General features: G+C 38.4%; 1 protein-coding gene across 1 annotated transcript in view; it reads left to right on the forward strand.

Moving 5' to 3' along the window:
• LOC149538694 (photosynthetic NDH subunit of subcomplex B 3, chloroplastic-like) overlaps positions 1–12,407 on the forward strand; it is a 73,425-nt gene that overhangs the window by 41,156 nt on the left and 19,862 nt on the right. Inside the window, exon 5 of the mRNA XM_089800026.1 lies at positions 532–594. Coding sequence (XP_089656152.1) covers positions 532–594 — 63 coding nt within the window. The remainder of the gene's footprint in view (positions 1–531; positions 595–12,407) is intronic.

The raw sequence follows: 12,407 nt of genomic DNA on the forward strand, positions 1-12,407 counted from the left end.
ATATTATCTCTGCAGTGATCAGGCGCCCTTCAAAGTCATCGGGTGACTTGCATATTATTCTATTTGCACCTTATTATATATAATCAGGCCCTTAACTAATGGTGTTTATGTTATGTTGACTGGGCAGTCATGTCCACATAGGGACATGACCCTACGTGGCGAACATTACTATTGCCTTCACTATTTAATATGTGTGCTACTGTAGAGAAAACCACCAATCAACGGCACTGACAAGTATCTTCAGCAGCGAATAGTAGTATATCTGCAGTTTCATCCAGTCTGAAATTAACTCCTTGCATCACAGTAATATCAGAAGTTTTGTATATCAGTTTAGAACATTTGAATTAGTTCTAAAACAGTCACAGTCAATATCAGATTTGACTATACAGTTATATATATCAGACTTTCAGTTGAGCAACATTAGAATCACTTATTCTGTTACTCTGTCAGAGATCCTATAATCCTTTTCATTTTGAACCATCTGTCTAATCTTTAATTTATAAATTTTACCAATTGCTATTGCAAATGCAGAAACCAGAGACTTGGAGACTTGCTTGCCAAACTATTGTGGGGAATAAAGAGAATGGTGGGAAGGTCAGAATATTTCTATTTTAATTGTTTCTATTATAGTGATCTTTTGATGTTCTTTCTTGAAGCTCTTATATAACTGACAAATTGTACTAATCCACGTCTATCTGTCTCAAGCTCAATGACATTGAGTTTTTTATTCTATTTGTTGAATCTTCAATAGATTATATCTACTGAAATCCATTGTCTTGAATTTGAATCAGAGATGAAGTTTCCATAAGATGTTTCTTGAATCTGTTAAGTTCTAAAACATTTTCAGTTGTTAGCACAAATGTATGCACTTAGATTGTCCATTTGTTTTTTCTGTAGAAAGATACACTTTTGATTCTGAGTTTTGTCATGTAGTTTATAATCTGTCAAGGCTTAGCTGACACTTTCCACTATTATTTTTGGAAAGTAAAATATGTTTTAGAATATTCAGTGAGGGTGTGTAGCTCCACAAATACATAATTGGTATTTTGTTGACATTAAGATCCAAATACTCATTAGGGGCTTGTGAACGCTAACACTTGAACCTATGCCATCTTGGTTCAATGTGGCATACAATTAGGTCAAAGATCTGTCATCGGCAGACTAGAGGGGTGGATAAAAGTTGAGAAATGATGGGAGGATGGAGTGTGCGATTGAGTATAAATTTAGGTGATTTAGGAGGGTAATAAGGCCTTGTTTAAAAGGGGTTGGAGAACCACATTTCTTAGGTTGGACACTGTAATAGCTGGATATAAGCAGCTTGTGGTAGTGATATAGCAGCAAGTGAAGGGGGGTAATAGTCCCATAACTCTATGGTGGTTGAAGGTCACATGTCATAGAGGTTGTAGAACAAAATAACCCAGGCAAAGGAATCCACGACAAAATAACCCAATGACAAAACATCCTAGGGTAATAACAATCCAATGCCAACATACTACAATAAATTACCCCATATCTAAATATATGTTACAACCAAATAACAGTTGACATTGATCTGCATGCAAAGACAAGGCATAAATAAGCAATTGTGTGCCAAAAGATTTAATCTATGGGTTATTTTTAATGTAGGGCTACATTTTCGTTGGGCTATTATTACATCAGGTTATTTTCTAAGTTACCGAATCGTCAGCTTTAGCCATTTGTACCCAGAAACGAATTGATTCTGAATCGGAAACCACATGGAATCCACTATGGAATCGACTAGGGTACTAATTTTACAGTCAGCCGCAAATCTGCCTTTTCCGTTTTGTTTCGGGAGGCTTGTGGTGCTGATGTGGCGATTCCACGTTGATTCCAAGTCGACTCTAATGTGTTTTTGACTTTGACTGACAAAGGAAAACCTAAAATTTAGCTTTTTCAATAATGCGGCTTAGGTTCTTATTTCATTCACCGCATCTGCTTTTCCTTCCCACGGCAGCTCTACATGCAGCAACGGCTCTTGGTGGTTTGTTTTCAGTGTTTCCACTTGTCAATCATCTAATGTCAATGTTGATGACAATCTTGATATTGATGATGACCCATATGGTTCTGATTAGTGAGCTGATCAGTGATTTCTAGTATTAGTTCTATTTCAAAGAATGACTGTATTTCATGACACTAGTTCGATCATTTTGATATCAAAAACTGAATTTTAAATTAAATTACTTATATTTCAAAATCTGAAATTTGTAATGATTTTGTTTAACTGCCAGCATATGTATTGGTATGTGAATTCTAAATTTAATTTGTTTTTGATATTGGTATATTTTTTTAGCAGCACATATACATATATATTAAAAAAAATTATATATCTATGTGGATGTACCGGTACCCATACCCAACACCCCAAAAAAATTTCTGCCATACCAACATTTCGTACCCATGTACCTGTACCCGTTCCCATTCCTGTACCTGATTTGGCTACTTAGGTTATTTTTGTCCTAGGTTATTTCGGATGGTTTATTGTGTTCAGATACCATTTTAGGATGCTTAGGTATATCGAAATAGAGGGACTATGCTTATCTTTAAATGTGCAAAGTGATGGAACTCTAAAATTTTGACAAATTTTAGAGTCCCAAAAACCAGGCTAAAGGGAGAATCTTTAGATCTTATCCACTACTTATATTCAAACAATATGCTTCAAACCAAAAAAATTCATAATTAGGAGATTGTAGAAAAAGAAGCTTGATTCACATTTAGCATCTCATCCAATTTCCATATTTGGCTATTGCCAATAGTGTGATAATACCTTCATCATCAAAAGTAAGAGAATTCAGTAATGTCAATGGAGGTGGTGAAATGAAAGACGTGTCTGACTGTAGTCAAAAGCTTATCTCTATACATTGTTGTCGTACTGACCCATTGGAGTTGCCTACTGCTGCATCAGTGCAAATGGAATGTTGAGAAAGACTTAACTTATCAGAGACTACTATAAGAAGAATTGCCTGATGAGTTTGCGAGACAATGGATGCTGAAATGTGTAGCCAAACTACAGATCAAATTGGTACTCATAAGAGTATAATTAACAGATCATATTCATTGACGAAGGCTTGCAGCAAACATATCGTTTCAGTCAAAGTAAATCAAACTAAGATAACATTGATTATGAAGATGAAATCAAGAACAGCAGTAGAAACTTATTTATAAGCTGGCAGTACTATAACAATTCCAGTGATGTCATGCTCTGTATACAACGATTTCATAAAACATAGCAGTTTAGCAAAGAACAACTCCATGGATGTCTACCAGCGACAGCACTCATCAAACACCACCATTGTACAGAAGTAGCTAATGAATTGAAAGAACATTTTAGGTACATAAATACCATCGTATACTTATGCAGCATGCCTCTACAAAGATAAAGATCAATCAACACGTACAAGTCAATGACGGTACCCCATAATATGAAAGGCAGATATCCAGACTCAGAACCGATGTTTTAAGAATTGATATATGGCGATTTCATGTTATAAATCTGGTTGAGCACATGACCGGACATTTCCCTATGCCGTGAGTCCCATGATAATCCACTACTGGATTACTCAGCGCAAATCAAATATTCAAACCAAACAGACGTCGTTGAACATATTGAGGGGATGCACATATGATATCGGGAGCAATACATTTTTGAAATGATATGTCTCTGACATACGAGCATGGAGATGTTGCCGCCTCTAGAGATACGAGCGATGAAGAACAATTCATGAATCGAACGAAAACAAATCTTGTGCCACGGAGGATATCAGTATGTATGCAAAGATATAAATATATCACAATGGAGTCTAGTATTTCTATGTTGAGGAGAACAACACATTTTTGAGTATGAAATGATACGCACGACAGCCACCCACGCAAGTATTTGCTCAGACGGTAATGTAAGAGAAAGGTTTGATAAGATGCCAACGAATTTGCTATGCCGATGAAGCCATCAATGCCGTCAAAGGAGCCATCTCAGTGATTAGGCAAAACCTTCCTTCATGTATGCGCTGTGAAAGTATAAATGAAAAAATTAAAGGCTAGCGATAATATAATTGTATCGCTTGCAGATGTTTATATTTCATGCCACCGATTAAAGTCAGAGTAAAGGTTGCAAAATATTAATAAAAGTAATTTGTTAAAATATTGAAGAGGTACGATTTATGGGAGCAAGAATTATTTTAATACTAAATAAAAAGGTCCTTTGTTTATTTTTAAATGACATGGAGATTTAAACTGCAGATGATTTGTTCTTTGTAATTATTTTTTGAATTCTGTGTACAATTTAAATGTCACATAAGTGGACATGGTCATTTAGCATCTTAAACTCGATCATCACAGATATTGTGAAATATCAAATTATTTCCGTCTCTGTGTCCAGTTTGTCTCCATCTCCCTACCAGAGGAGTTAAAGTTCAATCTGAACTAATTTAAGAGTGCATATATATTTGATTTGTCGCATTTTGACTATTTAATTGTTGATAGTATAAGTGCGTAGAGTTTTATAAAGTTGTACGTGAAAATCTTCACTGAAGTTGACTCTATTGCCCGAATGAGCAGAGGCATTTGTCTTTTTATTATTGAAGTCAAAGAATCTATAACTTCCTTCTTACAAGCATCAAATTCATTGTTAAAACCTTATACAAAACATTCAATTCAACTAGTCAACATTCAACTTCATATTAATCGAGTTTGAGGACCTTGCCAGCCAGAGGACTCCAAAGCTTAAATTCGCTTTAGAAAAGCTCTAAACCAAGTGATCAGGTTCGAGGAGAAGGTCTCCCCACCTAGATGTAGCGGAGCCTGAAGTGTGGGGGAATTAAAGTGATTCTCGTTCGTTGGCCATAACTGATTGCAGAATCTTATCGGTGAAGAGGCAGGCTCTTGGATTTCCAATTTGTGGTTTTGGGAACCAACACGAAGTTCTACAAAATAGTAGAAAATAGGATGAACTTGTTATGTTTGAAAGGTGGGGATGCATTTTCAAAATGAAATGGTCCATGGTTAAGTTGGTCTAAGCACAATGGGTGAATATGAGGTAGTGACGACATGGCTATCATGGATAAATTTAATAAATTTGTGGAGAATTGAATGAACTACTTTATCTTTTTCAATTCAAGCACGACCAAGAAGAAATAAATAATTTGAAGTAGGTATGTTGTGAGCATGTATTATGAGCTCATTTAGACCCACTTGCATGATTCAATCACCTAGTATGTCTACACATAATCAATATAATTCTCGATTCAACATAAGATTATTGTTGAAGATGTCTATTGAGAAAATTTTCATTGGTCACGATGTTGAAATGCCAAGATGGGTCTATGAGGATACCCTTACAAAGACAACCATTGACAATACCAAGAATGTGAAGCGGTGTGAAGGGATCGGACGGGAAAGGAATTTTGAATTCTGCGGGATCAGTGCCAGGTCTGGGATCAGTGTCAGGTGGTGATTCCGCAGGTCTAGGTGATGCTGAAGATGGAGGTACGTTGGAGGACCTAGGAGGAGGTGGAGTTTTGGAGGACTTGGGTGGAGGGCTCAAGCCGCTTAAAAAATGATCGAGTCTGTTTGGAGTACGACCCACAGAAAAATCTTGCTTTCCACCAGTTAAAGATACGTCAACAAAGGATAAAGGTAAGTTTTTCATTGAAATCCTTGATCAGATTATTGATAAAAATATTTCGACCATTGATTCTACACTGGTTGGGAGGTTCATCGGAGTTAGACCCAACACTGATGATGTTAGGAGTTTTGTGTGTAAGAAATGGAGCTTGTAAGGCCAAGTGGATGTCTCTGCGATGGCTAAAGGGTGTCTCTCTTTTTGTTTCTCTTGTGATGAGGATAAACGAGACATTTTATGTAGCAGCCCTTGGGTTATGGGGAGGCACACCTTGGTTCTCCAGAAATGGTCTCCTAATCTGTATGCTATGGATGACTCTGCTATTCAAGCCCCTGTGTGGGTTTGGTTACCTGGCCTCCCCCTTGAGTTTTGGGTGGAAGATGTTTTTCAGGGTATTGCCAATACCTTTGGTGAGCTCCTTTCTTTAGATCCAGTGACGGTTTCTCGGAAAAGGATGAACTATGCCAAATTTTGTGTTGGGGTTACTCAAGGTGTGGATATGCCTGAGTCTATCTCGTTAAAATCTAAGCTGGGCATATGGGAGCAGTGCATTGAATTTGAGTCGTTCCCCTTTGTCTTCTTTCACTATAAGAAAGCGGGGCATCGGGCCAAAAAATGTCCTCCTCTTAGAGTCAAGCCCAAAAAGAGCAAAAAAGTGTGGCAGCAGAAGGTTGTGAATAAGGATGCTGGATCTATGACAGGTGGAGAGGTTTTTCCTAATGGGGTCTCGTCCTCTAAGGATCAGAGCAAGGTTGTAGAGTCTGCTAAGACTATTGAAGTTATTGCCAAGCCTAATGGTGTGGTTGTTGGTGAGGGGGATTTGCAATTGGTTTCTACCCTTCACAAGCATCAAAATTGTTCTTCTGACTTGGGGGCTAGTCTTTCTGGGGAAGTTTCTTCTGCGGTTTTGGAGAAATGTGCTGAGACTCAAGTTCAGATTAGGACTCAGACCCCTCATAGTGACAGATTGAAGAAAGCCCCTGATGATAAGATTGCTAGCCCTAAGGATGGGGAGAATAACTTGGAAGTTTTGGAGGAGGACCGTGAGATTTCTGCTCAGGCTCATGACTCTAATAGAGATTGTCTGAAGCTTACCCAAGATGATAAGGTTATTACCCCTATGGATGGCTTGGTTCTGGCCGAAGTGGGTACCTAGTTGGGATCGGTTATTCCTTTAGATCACTATATCAAGCATTCGTCTAAGAAAGGAAACTTTGTCAGAGGCGATGTTGAGGACCTACTCTCTGTTTCCCAAGAAGTGGATGATGAGTGGGATGAGGATGCCCCTATTGCTGAGTGGACTATGGTGAAGAAAAAATCCAAAGGCAAAAACAAGATAAAGAAAAAAGAGAGTGAGAAGGCACCTCCTAAGAGCATGAAGAGAGGACCCAAGCCAAAAGGGGACATATTACAGAATAGATCAGAAGGCCCATTGGCTAAGTCTCTTGGAGCTACCCGTAAGAATGGGGATGTGGGATCTTCCCTTTCTCCGGTTGGTAGACCCTTTAACCAGTAGAAGAGATTAGATGAGACCATTAGAAGCATTACTGATGGCAGTCAGAGAACTATCCTGGAAGCCAAAAACTTTCATAAATTATGAAGATAATCTCGTGGAATATAAGAGGACTAAATAACCCTCACAAACAGGACATTTTGAAGAATATGATCGGAGACAATAGGCTGGATATTTTGGTTATTCAAGAAACAAAGATGCTGAAAGATAAGGTGGAAAACCTCCCATTGTTTAAGAATGGTAAGATCATTGGCAATGATTCTATGGGAGCTTCAGGTGGGTTGGCTGTGTTTTGGTCCAGTAGATGGATTCAAGAGGAGATTGTGTCTCAAAACTCTAATTTTATGAATATTAGATTCAGTAATTCTAAAGATAATTTTAGTTGGATCCTTCCTAATGTTTATGCCCCCAACTCCAAATGGGGAAGGAAGGCTCTTTGGACTGAAATCTCTAATCAGAGGAAGTTTTTTGAGGATGAGAATTGGATTGTTATTGGGGATTTCAATACTCCGCTCAAAGATAATGAAAAGTGGGGGGGGGGAGCCAGACTCAGCTGGATAATAGAATGGATGTAATGGAGTTCATTGACCACCACATTCTTCATGATATTGACTTACACGGTATTGAGTATACCTGGACTAATAGAAGGGCTGGTAAGGATCTTATTTAGGTCAGGTTGGACTGTGCCCTCATTAGTAATGAATGGCTCCTTCTGTATAAATGTAATCGTAGTGCTCATGTGAGGGTGGGTTTTGATCATTACCCTATTCATCTGACTGTTCATAAGATTAATTTCCATAAGAACTTTCCTTTTAGGTTTGAAAAAATCTGGACTCATCATCCGGGTTTGGAGACCCTTATTAAGGAGTAGTGGGATATTCAAGTTGAAGGTACAACAATGTTTAAAGTGGCAACTAAATTGAAGAATGTTAAGAAAAATATTGAAATTTGGAATAATAATACTTTTGGCAATATCTTTGAGAACAAAAATAAGATCTTGGAGGAACTTAAGGATATTCAAGATAGGATACAAGTGGAGGGTTACGAGACCTTTTCTACGGAAGAGGAATGTGGTAAATTGGTTGAATTGCATGATATCATTGCTAAAGAGGAAACGTTTTGGAGGCAGCGCTCAAGAAAGGTTTTCTTAAAAGAAGGTGACCGTAATACTAAGTTCTTCCATGTTACTACTCTCAAGCACAGGATGGCCAATAGAATTTGCAGACTTAACACGGATAAGGGACCTACGGAGAATGAAGAGATCATTAAAAAGGAGGCGGTGGATTTTTTTAAATCTCTGTTACAAGAATCCAATTTGGATCTGGGGAAACAGGATTTGTTTCTTGAGTGCATCCCTTCCTGTGTTTCTGAGAATCAGAACTTGTTTCTCACATCTATTCCTTCCAACGATGAGATTCTTCAGGCTGTTTTTTCCTTTTAAGGAGATAAAGCCCCTGGCCCTGATGGATTCCCACTACTGTTCTTCCATAAGTATTGGAATATTGTCGGGGTGGATGTCTGCATTGGGGTTAAGGAACTTTTTGGGTCCAAGAATATCCTTAAAGAACTGAATGGAACTTTCCTTGCACTTATTACTAAAAAGCCGGGGGCTGATAGTATGGACCTGTTCAGGCCCATTAGTTTGTGCAACTCTTTCTATAAGATCATTTCCAAGGTTCTTACTTTGAGGATTTTGACTCTCTTGCCCAATATTATCTCTAGACAGCAAAATGGGTTTGTTCCTGGTAGACATATTGTTGATTCTATTATTACTGTGCACGAAAATATTCATTCTCTTTCAGTTTCTAAGAAGGAAGGTTTCTTTCTAAAGCTTGACCTTTCTAAAGCTTATGACAGAGTTGATTGGCACTTTCTCCTCTGTGTTTTGGAAGCTTTTGGTTTCAGTAAGAGATTTCAGGATCTCATTTTTATGCTGGTTTCCTCGGCTTCTTTCTCGGTGCTCGTGAATGGTTCCCCCTCCTCTTTCTTCAAGGCTTCTAGGGACCTTAGACAAGTGACCCTATTTCCCCTATTCTCTTTATTATTCTTGCTGAATGTTTGGGAAGATTTTTTGACAAGTTGGTTCTTAAAGGGGACTCTGTGGGTCTTAACCCTTCCTCCTCGGCTCTAGTGTGTTCCCACCAACAATTCGTTGATGATTCGATTGTTATGGGTGAAGCGTCGGTGAAGAATGCTAGGAGTTTAAAGAAGGCTTTGGTGGATTATGGTGCTGCTACTGGTCTAATTATCAACTGGAATAAAAGTCAGATTTTCTTTATGAATGTTAGTATGGACAGGCAATTGAAGATTAAAAAGATCATTGGCTGTGAGATAGGTGTCTTACTAGGTTCTTATCTGGGTCTTCCTATGGGTTTATCTCCTTTTAATAGCTTCTGGGACTCTTTGATTGACAAAATTCATTCAAAACTTGGGGGTTGGAAGGGTTCCTTGCTTAGCCAAGCAGGTAAGGTTGTAGTTCTAAAATCTATTTTGCAAAGTGTCCCGCTTTATGCAATGAGCCTTTTAAAAATTCCTAGAAAATATGCTCTTGCTATTGAAAAGATCCAAAAAAGTTTTTTATGGACGGGCATGGAGAATAAAAAAAGACTCCCTCTCATTGCTTGGGAAAACGTTTGCATGCCTTATAAGAAGGGTGGTCTTGGATTACGGAGGGTTACCTCTATGAATGATTACTTAATGGCAAAACTGTTATGGAGGTGGCACAAAGAGGATGGGGAATGGAAGAATACATGGAATGATAAATACAACTTGAATAACTTTGACTTCTACCATCTCCTAAATAGTAATGTGGAGCAAGGAGATTCTATGATTTGGAGAAATTCTTAGAAGCTTAAAAATATTATTAGAAAAGGGATAAAATGGAAGGTTGGTAATGGTAGGAGAGTTCTTTTTTGGGAAGATGCTTGGATTTTGGATCACCCCCTGTGTGATGACTCAAGATGGAACAGGTTTATGGATCTCTGTAAGACCCAATTTGGTTCTCTTGTGGCGGATTACTAGATAGACAATGATTGGGTGGACCTCTCTAGACTGGACCCCATTTTGGTTGAACTAAGAAAGTGCCTGAATGTGTTTTTCCTAATCCAAAAGGAGGATGAGTTGATATGGAGAAATGAATCTAGTGGTTTATTTTCTGTCGCTTCAGCCTATGCTGATTCTTTTGATAACCATGAAGAACCTTGTTGGGCCAAGGCATGGATGAAGGGATTGACACCCAAAGTTAACATTTTCTTTTGGATCCTTTTGCAGAATAAAGTGCTTACCTTGGATAATCTTAAAAAGAGAGGGATTACTATTATTAATAGATGTGTTCTTTTGCAAGAATGATGGGGAATCAGTTGATCATATCATTTTGCATTGCCCGTATTCTAAGAAGGTTTGGGATGATTTATTCAAACTTATTAATGTTGATTGGGTCTTCCCTCCCACTATTCAGCTGTTCTTTTCTAGTTGGAAGGCACCTTCTAAGAATACTTTGATTGGTAAATTATGGGACTTCATTCTGCCATATTTTGGATGGGGCATTTGGAAGGAGAGTAACGACAGAATCTTCAGAGATGTTGAATCCAACTTGACTCAAGTCTTCCACAAAATAAAGACTCTATTGATTGAGAATATTAATAATTTGGCTTTAGAACAGCAATTTTGTAATGAATGGGAAACTAGTGTTCTTCACAATTGGAATTTGAAGAATGTGACAAAGGGGGATCAGGGACCTAATCCAAGAGATCTTGCTAGATGGGATTGCCCTCTTGACAATTGGTATAAGATTAACTTTGATGGGGCCTCGAAAGGTAACTCAGGCAAAGCAGGTTGTGGTATTGTGATTAGAAATCCCAATGATGATAATATGGGAAGTCTGGCTATCCCTATTGGATTTCAAACTAATCATGTTGCTGAGGCCTCGGCAGCTCTCCATGGTCTTCTTTATGCGAAAAAAATGAACATGAAGAAAATCTGGTTAGAAGGGGACTCTGAATATTATTAATTGCTTGAATCAAAAAACCACACCTTCATGGACAATTAGTAATATAATTTATGAGGGTATCCAAATTATTAATTCTTTTGATATGTGTGTGATTTCCCATAATTTAAGAGAGGCTAATGGGTTGGCTGATTGGGCAACTAACGTGGCTTGTCGAAATGATCATTCCTTCATTTGGGATACTCATGATCCCTTACCTTTGGAGGCTCGACTTCTCTTCAATCATGATAAATGGAGGTCATCACAGAAGGCTTTTTTATTATGGTTGTATCAGTACGGGGTTATGATGTGGAGTTATGTGGCCGCAGATTTCGTGTTTCAATTCCCAATGATTTTTACAAAGTCTTGCACGGATTCTGGGTCTTTTTTGCCTCTATGTTTGTGGCTATTCCCAAGCTTTCCTTCACTTGTGAGTTGCAGAATAAGAAATTTGAGAGTTTAGGTGCTTGGATAATGGGAGGAAAGAGGAAGTGTGTTGAACCCGTGAGTTGCAGAGAATGGATGAAAAAGGACGAGGTGTGGGAAATTTTGAGAAGGGGTAACTTCACTGGGTTTATGGAGAGGTTGAATGGCAGCAATCCTACCATCATGCAACGGTTTATAAAAACTTGGAAAGAGGGCTTAGTCATGGTGGGCAATCAACGTATGGAGGTATTTGCGGAGGTGATTGCTGAGGCTACAGGTTTGGATATGGAGGGCCTCAATTTCTACAGGGAGCGAAAATTGTCTAACCGAGCCGTTGCAGAGTTTATGGATTCTGAGACTGAGAAGAGCCGTCTGGTTAAAATTGGTAAGTCTTACATTAATCCGGCCTCTATCTCTCGTCCTTGGCGGTTCGTTATGTATGTTATTATGGAGTATTTAACTTTGGATGGGAGATTTACAAAATGTTATGGTTATCACTTCATGCTGGCCAACCATTTTACGCACAGCGTCAAAATCAATTTCCCTTACTATCTGAATCAGTCCCTTAGCATTTCTGTTCAAGCTTTACAAAAAGACCCTAATGGCGATCATGTCTGTCATGAGGGTCTAATGGTGCTTATAATGAATGTTTTAAAGTCCAAAAGAATTGTGAGGAACATAGGTCGAATTAAGGATGCGTATTATGATATGGAAGGGAGCATGCAGGAGAAGGGTTACAATTTTGAAACCTAGGATGAAGTTGAAGGGGGTGATGTTAATACAAACAAGGGAACTGGGAATAGGTCTAAGAAGAAAAGAAGAGTGGTGGGTCATTCTGACTCTGACAA

This window comes from Cupressus sempervirens, chromosome 9 (genome assembly GCF_028749045.1).
Source record: "Cupressus sempervirens isolate cs-2001-9-10 chromosome 9, ASM2874904v1, whole genome shotgun sequence".
Taxonomy (NCBI): Eukaryota; Viridiplantae; Streptophyta; class Pinopsida; order Cupressales; family Cupressaceae; genus Cupressus; species Cupressus sempervirens.